Source organism: Chironomus tepperi, unplaced genomic scaffold (assembly GCF_022539635.2).
Source record: "Chironomus tepperi strain 1889 unplaced genomic scaffold, CSIRO-AGI_Ctep_v1 contig_445, whole genome shotgun sequence".
In the NCBI taxonomy this organism is placed as follows: Eukaryota; Metazoa; Arthropoda; class Insecta; order Diptera; family Chironomidae; genus Chironomus; species Chironomus tepperi.
The window spans coordinates 8,639,278-8,663,433 of record NW_027226567.1 but is presented as its reverse complement, the minus strand read 5'-3'; the positions used below and the strand labels follow the sequence as shown (position 1 = coordinate 8,663,433).

The window sequence follows — 24,156 nt, the reverse complement described above, 5'->3', positions numbered from 1 at the left end:
CAAATCTAATGAGAAAGAATCATAAAATACTACTAAGTAATAAACTTTTATGTTAATTAATTGGCAAAGAAGCAGCTGTAACAACGCAGTTGTAACAATTATACAGATAGAATAGGTAGGAGAAATAAGTATTAAGTATTAAGGTTGCCTAAACAATTTCGCATTCATCCTCACTTATCATTGAATGTAAATCAAGTGCGGATTTAGTTCTTCTCGATGACTGTAGAGTCGGTGTCATATGAAGTGGAGAGATGAACACTGAATTCTGTCGTGAACGTGTATAAGTTGGTGAACAACCTGAAAAAGATTAGAGATTTCATATCCAAAAGATTTTTTCATATCTAATGATATTTTACCTTTTGTAAATGAGTGTGGATTTGAGGTTAATGGTAGTAATGGTCCAGGCGTTGATAATTTATTTGACATTGACATTCTCTTATTGATTAAATTTGTTTGATCATGACATGAGCCACGATGATCAGCTTCAAATTTCGGTGTATATGGTTCACAATTTCTTATTTTTCCCCATCGATGGAAAAACAATCCAATTGCTGCCATCCATAATATAAGTACGAATATCACAATAAGCGCCTCTTCAGGTCGTACAACAATCTTGTTACCTAAGACATGATTTTAAAACATAATAATGTAGTTTGAAATTGTGGATAAAGAGGTTCATATATTAAATTTTCATGCTTTTTCACTTCTTCCTGCTTCTACTTCCACATTATGTATACTTTTCAAGAAATTTCGTACGTTATAATGTAAAAATCAGATTTTCATAACAAGAAGCTTTAACGAAATTTACTAAATATTGAATAATAACTTCATTTCCTCAAAATCTTTCTTATGACGATGAATTTTGTCGTATTTAAAGCTAAAAGGAATATTTTATGAAAAGATAATTCAATGAAACATTTTTCGAGATAGACTTCAATCAATTTTTATTGCATCCGATAGAATCACTTGAGAGATGCTGTAGTGTCTATTGATTTTTCAACGTTTGAAAGAATATTTAATAATAGAAGAGATGCTCAAATTGAAGGTGATGTTTTGTAGTCTATGAATTTAGGATGGATACAGCATTGCATTTGGTAGTAGTAATTGGAAAACGGTAGTCAACGGTAGAGCAAGCTTTAGGGGCTTTATCTGGGATTTTATGAATCACAATAGTTCTGCACATTGAGTACGGGAAGTAAGTAAACTGATTATGACTGTGATTCGAATCGATCTGGTATTAAGTCAATTAACCAGAATAATACTCATGCAACCCCCTAGCAGGTAAAAAAATTGCATTTAGAATCCGTAGTGGGCTACATGCATCATAAAAGTTAGTGTACACTGAGGAAGCTGTCATAATTTGTCGAAATAAAATGACCAAAATCAGTCGTCGCATTTTCGTCAGGCAATTTTTGTACGGGTAGGAAGGTCGGGATTTGAAATTTGTTTGCAAGAATGTTAGGAAGACTTAGATTTTGGACTCGCAAAACTTTAGCAAAAAGAAGAACTTTTTGACCATTCATTCCCTTCTAGATGCACTCTTTCCTTCACGTCGTACCGTTAACATCATGACGTATGGGTACCCTAGCTCATACATTTTGCTCCTCGAGATAAAGTCACTGAGCAGTTTATAGAACTAAATCTTCAAATAAATTTGACAAATTTCAAAAAAACATTTTAGAAATTCATAAGCTTTTTCTGCCAAAAATATGTCGGTCAAATTTATGTATTAATCATCTCAATGTTACTTATGATTCGCATCACTAGCAAAATATTAAATTTTTAATTCATTTATCTTTCTTTTCTTTTCAATTTATTGCAATGAAAATGATACCTAATTCAAGAATCAAGAATTGAAAAGCTACGAAATTGAAAGCTGATTCATTGAATTTTTTATGTAATCCTATCACAGTTAGACGAATTCATCGACTTGAAACTTAAGTTATACTTAAAATTGTTTTGGCTTGATGTCAACTCAGATTTTGTATGGAAAATTCAAGTCGGGATGAGGATTCGAAAGAGCAGCAGACGTGGAGTGGTTAGAGTATCGGCTAACCGACCCGAGTTTGATTCCAAGACTCAATTCTAGACGACACGAGTCAACTCAAAATTAAAACCATCTTCGAGCTCAAAACAAATTAATTCTCAATTATAAAAATTGATAAAAAAATCTATTAGTTCTTGAAAGTTTTCCAAAAGCTTCTATAGATTGTGTGACTTGATAAACAAACACCATTTTTTTATCTCTACTTTAATTATAGTTAGTACATGTTCAATTGATTGTAAACATTCGATTGGTGTCATATCAATAAATAGAAAAATCCTCATCTATGTTTTTTTCAATTAAATATCGGAAAATAAGCACATTTTCTATACAATTTTTTTCAATAGCAGAGAAAGCAGAAAAAATAGATTCAAGTGTGTATTAATATCAAGATTTTTTTAAGCTCAATTGAAACATCTTTAATTGGAATCTCTGGTTACAAAGCGTGGAACAGGATTCGGGATGGAAACTTTATGAAAGATGATGATGATGATCTGAATTTTTAATAGAGGTGCATTTAAAGGTATTGTCTGCATCTATAGAGCTAATGTACCAACTGAAAAAGACTGCGCCTAAGTTGTCCATACTTAAGAACGATCTGCTGTAGGTTTTAAGAAGTAGTTCCTTTAATTGTTTTGCAGTTGACATTTCCGAACGACAAAAATGAAGAAGGTTCTGCTACTGAGCTTTAAGGCTCCGTTACAGTGCTATAAGGCTCCTTTACAGAGCTTTAAGACGTTATCGAGCTTTAAGGTTCAACTAACGAGCTTTACGGCTCCGCTTAACTTATGTTGTTCGGGATAGTTTTGGGAAAGTTGCAAAGATAAAAAAGCTATTATTGTGTATTGTTTATTGTGAAACTGAATATTTCTCTTCATAAGTTTATGTTGTGACAGCTATGAAGTGAAAAGCACACAGGTAACACATGGCTACATTATTCGAAGTCACACGGAATTTGAGAACCATGTAGATTCCATATGGACTATTTTGTTTACTTAACGTCGTTTGGGTAAGTTACAGACAGAGCTCAGTGTCTACTATAGCTAGTCTTCGAGACTTCAAGCTCTAGTTATAAGTAAAATAAATTAAAATGCATAAGCATATTCTAAGTCCCCTGAATACGTCCATATCTCTTACACAAAATGTACAAAAACATCACAATAAATTTACCTTGAAATGTAAATGTGTCATTGTTAAGTTGTGTTAATGTATCGTTGCCAATAAGACTAAAATTTATGTCATTAAATTTAGGGCTTGCTTTTACTTCAATTTGATACGAGTCAGGCACATTCGATAATTCTGTTGTCGTCTCAGATGAGTTCATACTTCTCTAATCCATATGATTGATTTTATTTGTTGTTGTTGCAATTTTTTTATAAAATCCCGGCAGGACTTTATCTAATCAAGTTGCATTTAATTGACAGCATGAATCTGAAAACAAGGAAATATTTAAATTAATTATTTTTTTCACTGCAGGAACGGCAGATTGATGAGAATCACGTGAAATGGAATTTTAAATAAAAAATCGAATATCCAGATGGTGCACGGAGCAGTTCCTGTACTGTGTAAAAAACTTTTCTTGTTTCAGTTTCGTATTTAGTTGTTTAAATTTACATTGCAGTTCCCATGCGGTCATAGAAATAAACAAATTTTTCCTCTCTGTTTTCTCATTGTGTCTCATTTTCAGCAACACAAAAGGAACAAATTATCTCTTTCTCAGTTTTTGAATAGCTTAGGTTTTTTGTATGGCCCACATTGCATTTCATGAAATGTTTATTGAAGTAGTAAAATTATTCAAATCGATTTCCATCAATGACCTCCCTCTAGTTTGACTGTTGAGAAACAAATTTCCCTACGGACTTACACACATGATACACTTTTTGGTGTTGTCTTTAAAAATTTAATAAAAATTCAAATTTACCACACAGCACATGCTTTAACAGCATAAAAATGGTGAAATTATAAGAGAATTGGAAGTTGGAAGTGAGGTTGAAGTTGGGATGTTGGCGCATTTTTTGGTATGTTAAGCATTTGTATCACATTTCACATGCTTTTGGAAATTGGAAATTGGCAAGCAGTAGCTGGAGCTAAGAGAGCCAGCTTCATCACAATTGATCTGTATTGCATGATAAATAAGTAATAAGAAAGTTTGGATACATAAATCTGCAAAGATAGCAATTTCACATTAAAATGTTGACTGAAATGTTGCAGCAGTGCAGTGCTTATGTTTTTTTCTGCACCTGAACAAGCATGCCATTCATGTAGCTAACATACAATCATGATAAGATGAATCGTTGCATTTTCTTGTATATGTGGTTCTTTTTACACTGCAGACAAGTATTTCGTATAGAGAAATTAAAGGTTTTTCTAGATTATTCAATGGTTTAAATTCTACTAGATCTGATTAAACCTTAATAAATATGCTGAATAGGATATGTCGATTAATCTACCCAAAATCCGGCATCAGGTGACGGGTCTCTGGAATGGTGGCGAATTACATCCGAATCTGGCATCAAATCAGATCACCGAGAATTCGGTTTCATAATCCGGAATCAGAGTCACTTCCAGGTCTTAGTTGGAGCTGGAACTTATGCTATTCTGGTCATTCTTAAGCCTATCACATAATTAGGGACTATCCTTTAACGTAGCAAAAATTTTAATTCTTACTATTTTAGCAATTCTGTCATCTTACAATTTTTAGTGTTTTGCAGTCTATCCAATAGAAGAAAAATCTCCAAATTGCAATAAAATTTCCGATACGATTCACAAAAATTGTGCTTTGTCTGTTAAAATATAAAACTCAAGTCATCTCTCCTGACATAAAATCTTCAATTTTCAAGTTCACTTAAATAATTAATGTCCATAAATGTTATGATCAATAAAGTTCACAAGTGATGACTCGAGATATCATCAATCTTAACAGAAGAAGATTCAAGGTTACAGAACCATAAAGAATTGTCCTTTCAGTTTCTACCTCAAGAGATAAACACATGTTTGAACAAACTGTCAACAGACTTGCTCCTTTATTATCATTTCCACTAGAAAGTGAACAAGAACAAACATAAAAATGGATTAAAGCATGAGTAAAAAGAACACTTTTTTTGTATGTTCGTCCTTCGGCATACGAGGTTGATAAAAGACAGCAAACAACATCGGAAGTTATCATTAACATGTAGAAACATGCAGAAGAGCAAACACAACTCACAGGATTTTAAAATTATGGAAAAATTAAAAGTTAGTTCCAAATTATGTGCCAAAATGTACTGGAAATGTCAAATAGTAATCGGACCTTAAATTGTAGATGAAATAATAGAATTTTAATGTGATGAGTTGAGCCATTAGCAACAGTAAATTTAATTATTCATCGTGTGATTAAACATTAAATTGGTTGGAAGGATATTTGATAAAGGATGGCACCGCGCCTATTGCTATCTGTCTCTACATTCAATTAAAACTAAATTACAGCATTTTTCAGCTCCTCGTTCAGTTAAACTTCATGAATGAAATGAACAATCAAGAATTGTGTCCCGAATAGCACATGTTGGGTAATCGAACCGAAATGCGGTAGCATGTAGATGTGGTTCTGGGGCCAATTGAGAGTCACGCTGATTCTAAGAGCAAGTCAGCAAGTTACTCTTACTCTGGGAATAATTCAGAGTCATGTCAATTTTTGGGTTCAAGTCAGAATCACGCCAAATCAGGGACCAACTCAGAATCACGCCGACTGTTTGGCCAAGTCAGAGTAACGCCGACTTTGGGACCAAATCACGCCTTCTCTGGGACAAATTCAGAGTTACGTCGACTCCATAGCCAAGCCAGAATCACAACGATTCTAAAGCCAAGCCAGAGTCATGCCGACTTTTTGGCTAAGTCAGAGTCACGCCGAATCTGGGACCAAGTCAGAATTATGCCGATTCCAGGATCAAGTCAGAGTCAAGCCGACTCTGAGACAAAGTAAGCAAGTAACTCCTACTCTAGGAGCTATTCAGAATCACGCCAATTTTAAGGAAATGTAAGAGTCATGTCGACTCTAAAACCAACTCAACTCAGAGTCACACCGACCTTGGGTTCCATTTTGGATCGACTAACCAACTTGTGTTATTCGGTTCTATCACATGTATGTATCATATCATGTTAAATGTCCGGACAATCCCAAGAGAGAATTGAGGCAATTTTTCTATTATACATTGGTCAATACAGCAGAGAATGTCAGTTACAATGTACATAAATTTTTCATTTCTATGTGTGAATATGAGCAAAAAAAAGTGTATATACACAACTTGGACAGCTGTCATCAAGACAATCAATTTTTCATAGATCCTCTCATCATTTTTCGTCGTCATTTTACGGTTGGACAAAGATAAAGCGACAAGAATTAATTAATCAATCGACAAAAAAGCGAGAAATTAATTGAATTGAAATTTATTCTAATGATATTTTGTCAAGCATGATGTAATGTTAGGCATACCATTCAGAATGAAAATTTTTCAATTAATTGTCCCATTGATTTTTATCGCAGGAAAAACTTTTTCTTAAAGAGAACTTTTTCTTCTTCTTTTTCCTTTTCTTTCTTCATTCCGTGGATGCTATTTTTAGCAATAGATCATCGATTCACTTCTTCTTGCTCAATTTAAACACAGCGAAATACTTTTTCACAAGGAGAAAATAAAATAAAAAAATATTTCATAAATAACAACAAATATTTACACACTTCGATTTATGTATAAGTGAATGTACACAATATGATGAAAAATGTTGGTTTAAAGTTTTCTTCAAGTAGTGATGACTGAGGCGTTTTTCAGCTCGTAAAAGTTGATGAATGAGTGAATCAGCTGTGAATGTTAATAGTTTTGTCAGATTTAGTTCATGCTAGTTTTGAAGACTTTTTTAGATGCATGAAACATTTATAAAAACAAGTTGGAATTATGCAAGACTTTGACAGGAAAATGTGGGTTAAAACTTACAGAAGACCTAGGCCTTTGGGATATCGAGAGATCGAGATCCTATCACATGTCCCATGAATCTTTCGAGATCGGAAAATCATGAAGACCACTCAATCAACACTCTCTAATCAAAAACATGAATCATGCTGTCTCATTATCATTAGTTTAAGACAGAGTCATCCATAAATGGCAGAAAGATGTGACTATTAAGTCAAAGTTAGCCGAATTTGAGACCAAGCCGAATCAGGACCAAATCAGAATTACGTCAATTCTAAGACCAAATCAGAGTCACCACCTCAGAGCTTGAAAACGACTCAAATTAATGGAATCGAGTCGACTTGAGCTGGCTTTTCCATACAAAATTCGGGTCGATTTCGATCTTTGATCTACCCTAAGGTCAGTTATCATCGAGTGGCTCCAGACTAGAGTCGCAGGGTCCCATTTTTCGTCACTTTTATATTACGTGCCTTCTTAGTTAAATTTCTTTCTATTTCTGACTTTATCGCAGGTTTATGCACAAATTACCAAAACTATTCTCAGAAGAGATTTAGAAATTGTCAATTTTTCGATAACTTTGAGAACAAGAACAAGAACCAATTGTTAACATTTTAGAGGCAATTTAGGATTTTTAGCTGAATATTTATCAGTTTTTCTATTTCATCTACACCGATGAACACAAAACAGGTCTAATATTCAATTTCATATTACCAAAACCCAAAGTCAAATCAGATTTTGAATAGAAAAGTTGATTCAATTCCATCAAATTTCAAATCAACTCTCAAAATTCAAATTCATGTCACTGGTTTTAGCCATAAGCCATATACTCATGCATATCTAGCTGTAACCTAATCAATCATTCCCCAACAAATAATTTTTCATCTCAATTCCCAAAACGTAACAAAATAATATTGCTCAACAATAAAAATATTCAAAATTACGCTAAACATCGTACCTTTTCAAGATTTTTTTTTTTGATGAATATTTATTGCTCCCTTTACACTTGAAATGGGATGCTTGTGATGTGAGCTGAAAATACTTTTCATTACGGAATATTGAATTCAATATAAAATTCAATTGCCAATCGTTACATTAAAAAATTTTCCTTTTTTTGTTTACTTTTCCCGCACTTGATTCGTTTACATCTTTTTATCTACTTCCTTGTGCTGTATGTAAATGATTTTTTTGTTTAGCTGCTAAACACTTGATCATTTTTTATGGATTTTCAGACAATTTTCAGAGAATCTTTCGAGTATATAAATTGATTGTATCACATTTAGAGTCTGGGCTGATAAATTACATCAATGTGTGCTTGGCGCATATCCTTCAGTCTCGAAAAATAAGACATGACTGAATCATTTCCGTAATTTATACCATCATTACCATCGCTTTAATGCATTTAATCCGCAAAAGTTTACACTCGAAGGAGCGTAAAAATGCGAAGATCTGTCAAGTTGTGGGTAATGGAATTTTATGTTGGACTTCTTCTATTTTTTTATGGGATAAAGAACTAACATTAAGCCACAAAACCATTCTGGATAGTCTACAAAATATATTCCGGAACAAATTGCTGTTACTGTACATAAATTTCCCTCAATTTGTTTTATTGCACTTCGACACACCTAATAATAAAGAGTTTTAAGCATGTCATTCCGGTGAGGGCTGCGCACACTTTAATGTGTAAAATGATTAACGAGGTGTTAGTATGATGGGTTTTATTGAGAAATATGTTGATGTAAATTTATTGTTTACTGTACTTGGAAGTTTAAACTGGAATAATGCGGAGAATAAAGTGGAAAAATGTATGGCAATATTTTATGGTTTAAAGCTTTGGTGGATCTGATCTCGATTACTTAGACCTAGGCGGCAGAGGGTTCTATGCAACAGCCATTTGGAAGAATCGTTCGGAGTTCAAGTCTTTATATGGACAAATTTTTTTATTTGTGTCTGAACTTCATGGCATTAGCGTCGGTAGATCATTGACCTTATATGCCAAAGATCCTAGGCTCAGTTTCAGATCGTATCTAATTTTTAGCTTCTTTCCAATATCGCCTTTAAGCTATGAAGCTCGGATTGTGTGCTGTGTCTAGTTTTGACGTCTTTGGCACATAATAAGTCATACTGCTAGACATACAAAGATATACAAATATATGGACGATTTTATTTGGAAATCTGTGCATTTGTGAGGAAAACAGCCATTGTCTAGGCTTTAAATCCAAAATCTTCCAATTATTCCTCACAAAATATTGCAAAATACGTTCCGAATGATGAAGACTTGGAAGGCTTTGCAGTCAAGGACTAAATCCAGCCTGTGTCATAAATTCTTGTAAAACTCATTCCAATACGCTGCAATGGCAATAAAAAGCCAACAATGAGTATCACAAAATAGCAGTCCTCCAAAAAATCAATCAAATTGCCAGACTATTTAAAGAATTGCTATCAACTTGAATGCATATTCGTGCCAAAATATATTGTTGCATATAAGGGCGGCATAACTATAATTTATAATCTCTATAGAATACCAAGGCATGAAACATGAACATTAATTTCAAGTATAAGTTCAGAAGTACAACATTTAATACAAAACAATTATGTCAATCCACTTTATGCTGTCCTTATAAAAAGTAAGGAAATGGAAAATATTAATAATAAACTGCATATATTGCAGTATTTTTTTTGTTGCTTTAAATTTAGTATGTAGTGTATTATTTCATGGAAATTCCAATGTCAACTGAATCATACTCAACAATTTTTAAGTTCAAGAACATAGTTTTGTGTCTATAAAGTTTAAAAGAATTCTTCATGAAATCAATACAAAAATTCATATTTTGTAACTTTTTAGACTGAAATTTAGTAGAATTTCTTGGTATTTTGTTGAATTTTGTATGGATATATTGAGTAGAATTGGCTTGATTCCATAAGAAATTCTTGGAGATCTTCTACTAGAGCTCTAAGTCGAGTTGAACATTTTTTGCTATCTGTAACCGACAATAAGCATATTCAACTTAATGTACGTGCTTATGAGTATACTTAATCAATCTAATTGAGCATATTCAAGTTTCTTGTCTCTTATGCGCCAAGTTGATTAGACTAATCACAAGATTGAGGTTAATTTCAAGCTTTGAAACCAAAACTCAAACTCTTCCGAATAGTACATGACGGTTAATCGATCTAAAATCAAGCACCAGGCCGAGGTGACGTTGATTTGGAATACTGAAACTGAATTTGACATTAATTCAGAATCACGCCGTTCTGACTTGATGTAGAATTCAGTTTTAGGATCCAGAACCAGAGTTGCCCCATCTTGGTTGAGGCCAGACTATTGATCAATTAACCAACTCTTCTATTCGGGTTTAAACTCCAGTTTCTCATAGTTGCACCACAACTGTAATCAGTTCTGCTTTGCAAATTTTCATTTAAAAAGTTTTACCAGAAAATAATGTTACGTGGAATATTAACAATAGTGAAAGATTTCCATTTTTCACTTCTACCTATCTCACATTCCCATGCTCTTATACATATTGTAAGCCAAGAGAACAAGAATCTTCACTTTATGAACTATATAATGGCTGAGGTTCAATATTTCGCCAAGAAACTTTAACCATAAACTTTTATATCTGTTACAATGAAATATCAGCTCATTAATAATGTTTTACTATCAGAACTGTAAAGCACAATATCGATAATGAAACAGACATTTAGCGCAGTAACAGAGTCGCATTGCTCAAAAAAAATTTTAATATATTTTCCATAAATCAATTCCATTTTAATGACTGCAATTAGTTTACTAAAACATGCAGTACAGATAACTGCTGTAGACAGAATTTTATTCATAAAAAATTGTTCATTATTTTTTGAGTATCTGTTACAAAAATCTCAAACACTTGTTCCTGCATTTTAATTAAATTTCTTATCTACTATCTCCAAGATTTATGTATTTACTACAGCGAAACCCACACTGTGGATGAGGGTCGTTGGTAAATGATGTTGAGCGAAAATTGGGGATTTTTTAGAAGATTCGTCCATAATTGCAGGTCTGAAGACAAAGACAGTAAGCTTAGAGGCGTGGACGAACTATAATTTACAGTTCTAAACTGCAAGGCTGAGGCTCATGACTGTACCCTAATTTTCAACCTTCATAAGCCTTCCCTTGAATTTAAGTCAATAATTTATGAGGGTTTCTATGCCACATGGCATCAAACCCAACGTTTGACGTCATTTGTAAACAACCCTTTAAATTTAAATAAAAATAAAAAAGTTTGTATTTTTTTTACCGCCAGATGCAAATAAAAATGAGTTTACAAACATCTGCTGTCCCAAGAATGAATATTTTCTTTCAACTTCATATTTCTCAGATTTTTCCATTCATATTTTCAGTTCAGATATTTTTTTCTGCAGTTTCATCATCAAGTACCCGAGCAGCACAGTGTAATTGCTAAGGCAGTGCTACGTTGCCGTATTGAAAGTCAGTTGCAAAGTTGCCCTAACACTGATTGGGCGAAAATACGTTATAACTTATAAATAGATAAAGGCTAGTCCCCTAACAACAGGAGACAAATTCCGTTCACTGCATTGTGCAGCCCGGGAATAAATTCTAGAGCAACAAGATGATTTCAATTTTCCACAATTTTCAAAGTTAATCACGCGGTTTCATCCAATTTTTCCAATTTAAATCATCAGCGTCATTCCAATCAACTGAATTGATAAAATATTCATGCAGTAGATTTGGACGAAAATCCCACGTATTATGTCTATTTACTTTTACTAATGCAACTGTCAAGCTGATGAAAATTAGATTTAATTTCCCCTCCATGCTGTGAGAACACAAAAAACCACGACTAATACGGGCACGTGATGATGACATTAAAAGTTTCAACTTCCCGGCTTATGGTGACCGCATTCAATGAAGGGTAGCTTCAATTTATATCAATAAAACTTTTCCATTTCGCTATAATTCGATACTTTTTTTATGGTCTCCGACTGTACTATATTGAAAAAGTTAGTCTGAACTAAAAGGATGAGAATACAGGGGATGGTAATTTACTTAATTTAATTAAGTGGGTCAAATTTGCATTTAAATGGTGGACAATATGGTGTTTGATGAAATTAGTTTGTCTTAAATTCGAGAACGGAAGCTGTTTATAGAGATAATTATGGTATAGCTATTGGTATTGGAAACTCGGCAGGTGGTGGTTTGCGATAAAGTCAAATTTGGTTGCCATTACATAAATTTGGGTACAGTCATCAAGTTTGAGGGATCTTTGAGTACAATTGGTATGTATGGCCAGCAAAATGAGTAATTGACTACAGCCAGACACTCTAAAAGTACAGTACAATTCTGTGGAGTGTCTGACCCTTGGTAAGTGACTCAAAGCTTGTTAGGTTAGATTCTAGGCATTAAAGCAGTTCCTTTTGTGAAACAAAAGACAAATTCAGATTATTTGTACGTATTATACAGTAAGACAATATCTAGAACATCCTAATAAACCTACTAAAGCAGATAGAGCTGAACAGCAAACTATAGTCAAACAATATGAGAAATAATCCTCATTTCTGTCACTTCTATCATTCAATGTCTCCCAAAAAACATCTCACTTTAATTTAATAAATCTCATGTAATTCCATCCACAAAGAAAACATGTTAATATCCCTTGAATCTTGCTTGAATCCATCCCATATTGCATTAAAACATTCAACTAATTTGAGAACAATATCGAATGTAATGTGCGGCCGTAATTTATGAGCTGATCTCTCTCTGCCATTCTATACAGTCGTTGGCAAAGAAAATGTAATGACGGGAAATTAAGAGCAGAGCATCGAATTGGGTCACCCGACATTGATGTGATATATCTCATTTATATATATAAATACGCAGAATAATCCTCATGTGTCATAAATATGCATTACGTTACACAACTCATTTCTCATTTTTACGGATTAATTTACACAGATTTCAGTGCAAAACAGCTTCATTGATGGACTATGTCAATATTTTACTGACAAAACTTTCTGTCGACATCTGCAACAAATGAAATGGGCCATCAGGCTGACTCATTCATCATTGACATTAAGTACTTTTAAAAACATAAAACAATTATTATTGTTATGAAGTGTCTCGTTCACACATTCGTGAATGGGAGTAAAATGACTAAAGTTCATGATAAAAATCTGAGCAGTTTTTCCATTAAAAGTTATTCTTTTAAGGCTATTAAAGTTGAATTAGAGTCAACTAGGAAAATTAATTTAATTATATCAATTAGTTTTAATTATCAACAATAAAAAAAGGAGAGAATAATTTTTTGTGTTATAAATACATAGACGTACAGCAGAATAGAGACGGTAAGACATTGTAAGACAATCGGTTTTATGATTTTATGGCATGAATTTTTTCCCCACAATTTTCCGAGGTGCATTTTCGTTGAAGTCTGTTTTGAGTTAGATGTGGGCGAGAAGTTTGGTTTGATGTGGTTTTGGAGGTGGTATTGAACGCATTTTGACTGTTTAGACTTGAAATGTTCAAAACTAGATTAAGCTTACTAAGCAGGAGCTCTGTAGACCTCAGCTAAGCCTAGGGTGGCCAGAGGATGTAGCAAAAGGTCTTAATATTGAAACAACAAAGCTAATTATATCAGAATCTTGCGTCCTGGATAACCATCCTAGCCATCCTAGCTAGACCATGCCATCATGTTCAACTCACTAAAATCCATAACATCCACCAAAAACTCATCACAGGGCGTATATCCACACAAATCACCCATTAATCTCACAACAACATAACTCTCCTTTTAATCAATCCAAAGTGAATCCCTAAACACAGCTGTCTATTTGAAAAATGTGCTCAAAAACTTTTCGGAACCTCGTAAATGATTCTTACCTCACTTTACATTACTGTGAAGTGAATGCGGTTCTTGTGGTAAAAGTGCTATGATAATCAATTCAAAAATGTAATCTCGTAATTGTTGGAGTTGATGGTTTGGAGATTGGGTGATGATTACCACAGGCAGGGGGCAGTTCATTTGTTATGTAATGCTAAAATTGACCATCTCGTCGTCCCCCATTCATAAGAGCGTCAAGGCCTGTCAAGTGTGAACGAAATTGAAATTTTATAACGGACCACGAATTTTGGCTCTTGATTTTGCTACAAACTATTACGGTAATGAAGAAGGTCTCTAAAAAACCCACTTTTAACGTTACGTAACTTTTAAATATTCCCTTCCTACTAATGAATAAAGTTTTTCAATGAACTGTGACTTACAATACGAGCATATGGCTTATGTTGATGTCATACGCAGTTTCACAAGAATGCCAAAGATTTCAATTCAGCCATAAGAAAAAAAATATGGGAATTCAGAATTAATGAGCTACAAATTGACTTTTACGATCCGTCCACATATATTTCAATTTCTTTTTGTGAATGTAACCATTAATTAGTGATTTAATTATGAAATTACTATACGACTTAATAATCCATGCTCATAAAAAATTGACATTCGAGAGTTATTAAGTAATTAATTTTATTAAGTATATTACCCAACCGTGAAAACGCACTCAATTTTCATATTATTTTCTTTTTCCTATGTGGATAGTTCGGCTGTGATGTGTAATATTCAATTTGAATAGAATATGTATGCTTGAGCTCATGGGATTACTGTGTGTTCGACAAACTGCAAATGCGGCAATAGACCCTGGTGCGAATTTGCCAAGGAAGAAAGTAAGCACGTAAGCTTGAGTATGCAGGATTGTATTTGATTAGCTGTATGTCTAGATCTAGGGACAACAAACCTGAACAAAATTGAGTATAGTCAAGAATATTAATTCAGCATACTCATAAGAACGGTCATTTAAGTGAATATGGTCATTGTCTGTTAGGGAAAACACATCTAGACGATATTGGTCGTTCCTAATATTAGATATACAGCCTACTCACTTGGCTAAGATTCAACTTGAGCCCATTGCTGTGCTGAGACACAGAATTAGTCAAACAACCGCTCGAAACATCCAATTTGAACACTTAATAGGCTGTACGATAATCTGAATAACATTAAATGCCTAATATACACATCATTTACGCACAAACCCCAATTAATTCTCTTAAAAAAATTGTTCATCTCCTCTTTCACTCGACGTCATGATGAATTAAAAATTTTTAATATATTTATGAACCAGAAAAAGAAAAAACCAGAAATAGAACTGAACATTTTTCAACATTGTAATGATGAAAGTCTCATAATCTTATTAATTAATGCAATTTATGAAGAAGACGTTCATTGCTTATTTTTATCATTATTGATCGTCAAGAGTTAAATTTATGAGATTATAATATTGAAATTTTATTAAAATGAGTAAATGATAATAACGGTGAATTATTAATTTTCGTGAAAATATTATTCAAATGAGATTTATTCAAGACATGATAATTGCATTATTATTTATTATGAGTCTATTTGAGGATTATTATTTACATAAGGAATAAATTTTATGTCAAGTGACCAAACTGGAGGTGAAAGTGGGAAAAAAGTGTTAAAATTGACACAATGCTATTGATAAAGCTATAGAGAAGGTTGTGCATAGTTTTATAATTTAATAGTTCTTTCATGTGCAGGTTGTAGACTAAAATTTATTGATTTTGAACCTGAATGATTTAGCATGGAAGTTAAACTTTTTGATACACTTTTTGAATGATTAGACTTTGATCCTAAATCCGCCTAGTTTTGAGAATTTTAAAACTAATTAACGGAGCTCCGAGCTACTCAATCTAGTCTTTATGACACCGCTGAATTAGAACATTGACGTCAAGACGTAGAGGGGGCCCTGACGACACTGTGACCGCAGCTTTAGGTCCATTGTTACAACGAAAAATAAGATTTTGCTTAATATTGCCGTTCAAGAACATTTAAACTTTGAGAGTGAGCTAAAAGAAGTTATATCATGTTCAGCAAGTTGTAAACATGCTTTGCAACTTTATGGTTTGCCATTAATACGACAAGTCGTATCTGTATCCTTGCAAAAACGTCTAGCTTTTCAGTATGAGTTCTATCTGAAGTAGTCTGAAGTTTAAATCTCAATTTCTAAAAACTTTAGAGAGTTTCTGTCAAACAAGAACAGCATTACCGAAATACAATGAGTTGCCTTGTTGAGAATTAACGACCTGACCAATAACACACACATATTATTAGTCCTAAACTTAAATTAGTAGACATAAATCACACCATTAATTATCTTCCTGATTAGCCATCCAATCTTAACAAACGTGATCATTAATCATCCAGTCTAATTATCAGGCTCAGTTTCACAAATTGAACAGAACAAAAAAAAAAGTCACTAATATCAAGTTTAGTCCTTTAATCTCAGTTCTTCTTGCAAGCAATAAAAATTCCTCTTTTAGTATCTCTGTTATTGTAATTGAGACTGAATAATGAGTGTAGTTCAAGGGTGTTCATTGATTTTTTTATTCGACAAAATCCTCCAATGTTCAAGGATGTTAAATATTTTATCGGATTGAGCTCGATTTCGAATAATAAGCTTCTTTGCATATGTTAAAAAAAAGTATAATGAAGAGCTTTTGGTAATTTATGTATAAAAAAATGGTGTAGAACATTTGTGTCAACTGACTGACCAAAAATCTTGTTCTTCTCTAAATTCTTCTTTAGTTCTTTAAAATGTTTTCTTTTGTATTATCTTCAAAGGAATGAAAATTCAAACCCTTTTAATCCTTTTTTGAAGAGAATTTTGAGTTTCTATTGTGGACATTTAATCTTATGAATCTTGTGTGTAAAGGAATAATTTACTTATGATGTTTATATACATTTTGAGAAATAATTTGAACTTTGACGCTCTTTGCAGGTTCTCTTTCACTATATTGCACGATAGAATTATTATAAGCGGTAGCCAGCCAGGCGAAGTAAATAAATAAGTATGAGATAGAATATAGCTTAAACTCTAGTTTTGAGCCACTAAAATATTGTATTCAAACAGGGTAGCTTACTACTGTAACCATGCTCCTATTTTGCTCCTTGGTTGAACTTGGTTTAAAGCAAAAGCTTTCCGTCAGACTCAGTTGCTGGCTCCTTTACCTACTTTGTGCTTTGTTTCTCTGTACGAACATTGAGCTGACATTCGTTTATCACCGTTTTATGCCTTGTAGTTTTTGGAGCTGCAGGATGTCTTTTCCCTTGCGGATTTCAATCAAGTGCGGTGTAACAAATTAGTGTTTCTATTTCAGCATTGACTTTCTCTCTTTATTTCTTTAAAAAACGTGTAGCTGAATAAACAGCAATTGGCATCCGCTTTACAATCGCTACTACCCCGAATGACACAAAAAGACTCTTCCATGGAGCTTTAAAAGCCCTCCTAAAGCTCATCTATTAACACCAAATAGAATAAAAATCCGTGTGGCTCCAAATCCATATTGCTCCTTTTTTATCAGCTCCATTTGGTGTTAATTCTTAAGGTAAATGACAGCCATGAGCCCAATTTATTCTAATTATACAGTCCACTTGGTGGCCATATGAACATTAATTCAATGTTTTTGTCAAGTTTTTGTTAATCAAGAAAGGACTAGCTTTGTCCTCAATTATGAAGTAAATGACCGTTTTTCTTATTATATACCCGTAGATACCTGATTGTTATACAGTAAATAACTATTAACTTTCCTGTGTATTTTAATTTCCAAGTTATTCCTTAAACTATCATAAAAATTCATGAGACTGTTAACTGGACATTTTGTCAAGCTATTTACTCGGAAGTTACATCAAGTTTTAAAAACCGACTGAGGGAGGCCATGGATCGCACTTGGTCTGTACGGCCAACAAAGTAGGTAAGTAAGTATCTAATCGGATGAGTAATGTTCGATTATTTTGTACAAGCCCTTCCTAATACTTTATAATTTTTTCATTCATTCAATCCTCAACTATCACAAAATCCCATCCAAATTCAATTTATTTCAACCCAAATACGCCTGCATGTCATGAAAATTTTATTACGTAGATTTTGAAACTTCCTGAATCAAAAAAAAAATCACGATCAATTTACTAGCACATGTTTATTTTAAGACAAATCAAACGTAGACAGTTAATTAAATCTGTTTAATTATCAGAAAAACTAATACCTTTTGGCATTGACAGTAAATTCTTTAAGAATTAACAAGTTTTGTGGATTTTTGTCCATGAATTATTTAATTTATCCATTTTTAGACACAAATATTTATGTACATTCGATTTTGTGGTAAATTCATCGTGATATATCAATTATTTAATGGTCGGACTATTTTACGATGAGGAATAGACTTTTAGTTACTATGTTATACTGCATATAACTTGCTATGTCATTCCTTATAGACAGACAAAACACTGTATTTACTGTAAAAGCACATTTTCCACTTTTTTTTATTGCATATTTCATATATGAATTATGGGCATGTGTTCTAGTTTTCAAGGAAATATCTACAAAACCTCATCGTGAAGCTACAGCCACAACTAATTAAAGTTGACATTTATTTGAACGTAAATCAATTTTTCATTGAAATTTTTTTTGAAATAATCTGAAGCTCTGTCGATCAACAAAAGTATCATTTTCTTTGTTTTTCTTATGCCTACATACATTCATGCACATGATAAATGGAACAGTAAATCATTTTGATTTTTGTTTTGTTTTCGTTTTACGTTTTCATTAAATATTTAGTTAGGCTTTGTATATTTTCATTAAATGATGAATACAAATAAATTACAGGTGGATAATCGCATAGATTGTGGACATAATGTATCATATTTCAGGTTTTGTTCGAAGAAGAGTTTGAACTTTATATGAAATTGAATTGAGCCGAGTTAATTTTTCTATTGAAAATTCGATTTGACATCGAGCTATGATGTTAAGTATTCGAAAAGGTCATTGGATGATATTCAGAGGTGTATCGAGCTAGGATTCATAAGATTGAGTGTTCTCGAGACCAAGAGCAAGATTTTCAGTGCAGACCAGTGCTTGGATGAGGCTGAAGAAGCTTGAATCATGCACTGGACGATGATCTGAAGAAGCATAAATTCCCGGCTCTTAATATTGAGTTCTTTTGAAATTTTCAATTCAAAAACTAAAGAACAGTAGAGTCTGATGGACTTAACTTGCTCGAAACAGGACACGGCACTATTGAGAGAATTTTGAACTTTAACTCTAAAAATATGCAACTTTTCAGCATTTTCCCTCATCATAATTTTTTAATTGTCTATCTATGACATTCACTAAATTGAATGCTCGAGACAATTCATTTTTGATTTTAATTGAACACCAACAATCAACATCGAGACATTTCAATTAAAATCAAGAATAAAATTAATGATATTTAGGTAATTTATTTCTCGATTTCGAGAGCTGTAAAAATCGAGACAACGAAATATCATATTGCCCACGCTTTGTAATAATTAGCAGATTGCTATTTAAAAGTCAGAAAAACAAAAAAATTAGCAATATTTCAGAATATTCTGAAAAGTTTTTCTACTGCGTATAAGACTATTGTTGAGGGTTAGGCACTTTTGTAAAAAATCGTATGTGAATCGTAAAAGACACTATTTTTAAGGATTTTTGATTTGGCAATAATAGGGTATTCACAAAAATAATCTGCAGAACTACAGAAATAACCTGCAATCCTTTACGATTATAACTGCATGAATCTTAATTTCTGCAATCTTGTAAGGGACCGTTCAATTGTTAATTTACGCAAAAAAAATGAATTTCTAGATGCCTCACCCCCTACCCCTACCCTAACTGTTACAGATTCACAAATCTATCGTAATAAGTGAACGGCCCCTGGTTAATTTTCTTACGAACACTTTTTCGATTCTTGGTGGTAAAAATCACAATTTTCATATTTTTCCCGATTTTCATGATTCGTACAATACTCAGTCTAATCCTGAAACTCGTGTTTATTTTGCAGACACAAATGTTTACAGATTGTTAAATTGATTATGTTTGAAAATAAATAAAAACAATGCCATTAGTTGGCATGTTGAAACTTATGGATATCCACTTCAACTTATATGTCTCTTCATGGACTAAGGCATGCCAATTTTTTTAGACCCAAACATTTGCATGATTTCATCCATTTCAACCTTTCTCGATATTTACACATTATTAAAAGAGGATAAGTGACTGTAATATCAAGTAACAATTTTCTTGGTATATTCCATAAAAACACACTTGAATGCCTTGTCGGTGTCATTTTCAAACATTGAAAAAATTGCGCTGATCGGTTTTCATACAAAAATTTCATCAGAATGATAATTTTCTAGAAAAATGATGGATGCATCAAGATGCAGCAGCTTATTGAATAATTCCCACCAAAATATTAAATTCCACTTCAATTTCACCATCAATCTGCTTCTAACTTTCACAAAATATTTTAAAGACCTGCTAAAATCAATATTAAGTCTTTGCGTTCAACTTACACTTAATGAAATAATCAAACTGATAATTTTTTTTGAGTCTTTGAAGATTCAATTCAAACTTATTTTATCTCGTACGATCAAAAATTAATTAATCCTTTACAATTATTAAAAAACTATCACCGGCATCACAATCTTTTGCCTTTTAATCACTTTTGTTAAGCCTTTGCTTCCACTCTTCCACTTTTTTAATGTAAGTAAATTTCAGACTTGTACTTTTAACAATTTATTATATGTACACATATGCTGGATGTTGTATTATCATCAAGTATGATGGCACCATTAAGTATCATGTCGTGAAGGATCAACATAAATAATTCTTATATTCCAACTGTCATATCTGTCTCTTTTTTCACGGCACCAAACAGATGAGAATTCATTAATTTTACTAGCTTGTCTTGTTAACTTTTTTGAAATTATTTTTTAAGTTTTGTCAATTCAGAGAATCCGTTTAAACATGCGAAGTTAAAGAATGAAACTGAATGATGAACTTTATATTTTTGTTCGGTACGGTCTAAACACATTTCACAATAAACAGTTTGTGTGCATGTATTTTGTGAGAATCTCGTCTACTCAGACTCTTATTTTTCGTGAGAGTCACGATCCAAATGCTTGTGTAAATGGAACATTTTACTCTCTTTGCCGCTACTTATTGGTTACCCGAAACGAACATGAGAGAGCGAGCACGTGGTGAGAGTCGAATGTTCTTCTTATGCTCCTTTATGTGTTTTCAAAATAGAATCATTTTCACACATATTGTTGTAGACATAACAATCATTGACTTTTTCTCGGTCTTGGAATCGACAAAAGTAAGAAAAAGACTAGAAAGTCTCTTCTCATGCTAAAAATATTTGATTGATACTAATGGGACTATAATTCACATTGAAACTGCTGACAATGTCAACATATATTGTGGGTTACTGAAAATCTGTTCCAATGTGTTTTCTGCGTTAAAGATGACAAAAAAATCAGCGTTGTTCATTTCAGCCTTAAATAATGGCATGACTTGGGGTGATGTCCAAATTTTTTTAAAATATTGAGCAATTTTTTACTAATAGATGACAATGTTAATCTGCTGAGACATGATAAAGTAAGACCTTGGAAAATCTGGGATTAATGCAATATGTCAAGAAAAACAAGATTTGCCGCTTAGTTGTGCTCTCTTGCTATAAATTTATTGTCACAGATGTGAAAATTATTACTTGAAATTGCCGTTTGTTAGGTTGTTCTCGTTTGAAGTATAGCAGAGCTCGAAGTCGACTTGAATTTTATATTGAGTCTTGTCAATTTTAATTACCATATAAAATCTGTGTCGCTCTGCAGTAGAACTCGTATTCGAATAAGACTTTGTGAGGAAAATTCGATTCAACTGTATTTAAAATTTATGTCGACTTCGAATTCTGGAGTTGCATAGTTGGGGATTATTGGATATTTTTCTGTGTTATAGTGACTTCATTTTGATGCTTAGAACTTTAAGCAGTGACTGTAAAGCAGAAAAAAGGACACATTCCTAACACCCTGTTTCAAATGGTGATCAAAGCCACGTCCAACGATTTCTAGCCTTATGCTCTTATCACTAAGCTATCGGAGGTTGTTAAAGTGCTAGATAGAATGTCAATTTAAGCTATTATTAGGCTCTGAAGGTTTCTGTATTGTGTAGATCTAAACCCTTAATGTGGCTTTACTAGGTAACTATCACATCATTCAATGGCTGATTATTCGTCATCTATGAGTCTTTTGCAGACTTTTGTTGTGTTGATAAGAACGCTAGAGTGGGCCCCCCGTGTGACCCAGCCAAGCAAGTAAGAAGTAAGTAAGTATGAGTCTTTTAGTTTTTGAACAAATTAAAAATTGACTGTAATGCACTTTTAAGTATCTTGCAGTAGCATATCAATGAATTATGTAGCCTGAAGCGATACTGCAGCGGTTATCATTGATATTTTCAGATGGTGAGCTCTAAAATTAAGTGCTCTTTTTCCGATGTATTAAGAAACTTTCATTCAATCGAACTCAATTAATATGCCGCTAAATTCTTACTGTGGTAATGTATTACTCACCAAATTCCTATGTTAATTATGGTTTGGCACTGAAGTGACCTGCCGACTCCTTAAGTCCAAATCCTCACCGATTCTTGTTTTACACAGATCTGATGCCAATAAAACAGTGAAACAGGTTTCTGTTCTTGATTAAAACAGCTACTACTGCTAGCTCCCTTTTTTGAAGCTCTGTCTCCTTTTCTAAGCAGTTTTAACTACAGAATATCAATTAATAAATCTCATCAAAATCTCTTCACAACTCTGTCCTAAAAGAAATGATTACTCAGTTCAATAACAATGAAAATGTGATTTTTCTTTTTTGTTTCTTTCGATCTGTAATAAAAAAACTTATGTTTATGAACGAACACAAAAGATATTTAAAGCTATTGCTACATAAACAAATAAGATGTGTTTAAGAAATTTCAAAATGTTTATGGCATCAGTCAGTAAAAAAAAAGTGACGAAAATGAAAATATAGAAAGATACAGCACACAAAATAAAGTATGAATGAATCCCAAATGTATCTATGAGAAAAGCTTGAAATCGTGCGGTTTGCTGTGGAAATAAGAAAACTTTTCTATGTGATGTGGTTTTTATCGGGTACGGATAAGATGGCTTATTATGCCAATGAATAGCTTTATTTTAGTCATGGAAGGTATCACCACATGTGTCCTTTTCAAATAGATTTTATGGAACAATTTATTGAGTACGGTTTTGTTTTGGACATTTTGTCTTTATGGATTTATTAGATTTGAATCAATTCAGTAAGAAGTGATGATTAACTAGGTCAAGAGAATATTGAACATTATCAATGGATATTTTAGAATTAGATTTGTCTTAATAGGCATAAAGCATGCTATCATGGTACATAAAGGCCACTTCGGTACTCAAAAGCGGTTATTTTACTTATTAAGGTGAATGGAGCTGGTGACAAAGAAATTATCCTTAAAAGACAAAGAACATGCTCTCGAGAGCTTGCTCAACTAAAATATACTAGATGAGCATGCTCCTCAGCGTTGCTCAGAGCTTAGTCTGCTCTTGAGAGCAAGCGGAAATTAGCAAGCGGAAACCAGCCATAAGGACAGTTTCAAGTGGCATCTGAATGAAGCCATGAATCACAAATTGTGATTTAAATCGCGGGATCCCGATCAGTTATTCAAATCCCGTAATCCCGGGATTGAGATTTTGTCCCGGGATAGAAATCGGCGATGCTTTCCCGAAATCCCGGTCCCGAAACTTTTCCGGGACCGGGACGGGATCGGGACGGGACCGGGAAATCCCGGGATTTCCCGAAAAAAATTTTGTGCTAATAAGTCCAATATTTTAATGTTTTTTCAGTGTTTTCAAGCTTAATATGTATTTTCAAAAATTTAATGATGGATTTAAATTTTCAGAACTCTTGAACCTGACTAGTTTTAAATGATTTTAAAATAGAATAACACTAAAAAATTCTGAGTTTAACTATCATATTCACCGTTTATATGATTATGAAGAATTAAATCTTAGTTATGAGAAATAATCTTTAATATTTGTAATCAATTTAAAAAAGCATTGAACCTATCAACTTTTGAACAGCCTGAAATTGGCTGGAAATCGTTGGGTTTATTTAAAATGGTTTGTTTGATGTTTGTTTATATTTTTTGCCACTGCAATTCAGAACAAAAATCAAAAGACCATAATAAATTTCAAATTTTTAACTCAAAAAC

At 32.9% G+C, this 24,156-nt stretch overlaps 1 protein-coding gene across 2 annotated transcripts; it reads right to left on the bottom strand.

Annotated features, from left to right (window-relative positions):
* Window positions 1-20,894, bottom strand: LOC139098245 (uncharacterized). Of its 2 annotated transcripts, none has more exons than XM_070650377.1 (4): window positions 20,418-20,894; window positions 3,215-3,475; window positions 357-620; window positions 1-297 (listed from the first exon to the last, which is right to left on the bottom strand). In XM_070650377.1, the coding sequence occupies exons 2-4, from the start codon at window positions 3,366-3,368 to the stop codon at window positions 149-151; spliced, it is 567 nt and encodes a 188-aa protein (XP_070506478.1). In that variant the 5' UTR covers window positions 3,369-3,475; window positions 20,418-20,894; the 3' UTR covers window positions 1-148. The 2 variants fall into 2 exon arrangements, with proteins under 2 accessions (XP_070506478.1, XP_070506479.1); XM_070650378.1 differs by having other exon boundaries at window positions 1-265.
* Between the last annotated feature and the right edge of the window lie 3,262 nt (window positions 20,895-24,156).

Bases quoted from the DNA above. Each gene is read 5' to 3' on its own strand.
- LOC139098245 (XM_070650377.1), bottom strand. From the start codon at position 3,368: ATGAACTCATCTGAGACGACAACAGAATTATCGAATGTGCCTGACTCG. The intron at 621-3,214 runs GTAAATTTATTG...ATCATGTCTTAG, and splicing joins TGACACATTTACATTTCAAG to GTAACAAGATTGTTGTACGA. The intron at 298-356 runs GTAAAATATCAT...AATCTTTTTCAG, and splicing joins TCCACACTCATTTACAAAAG to GTTGTTCACCAACTTATACA.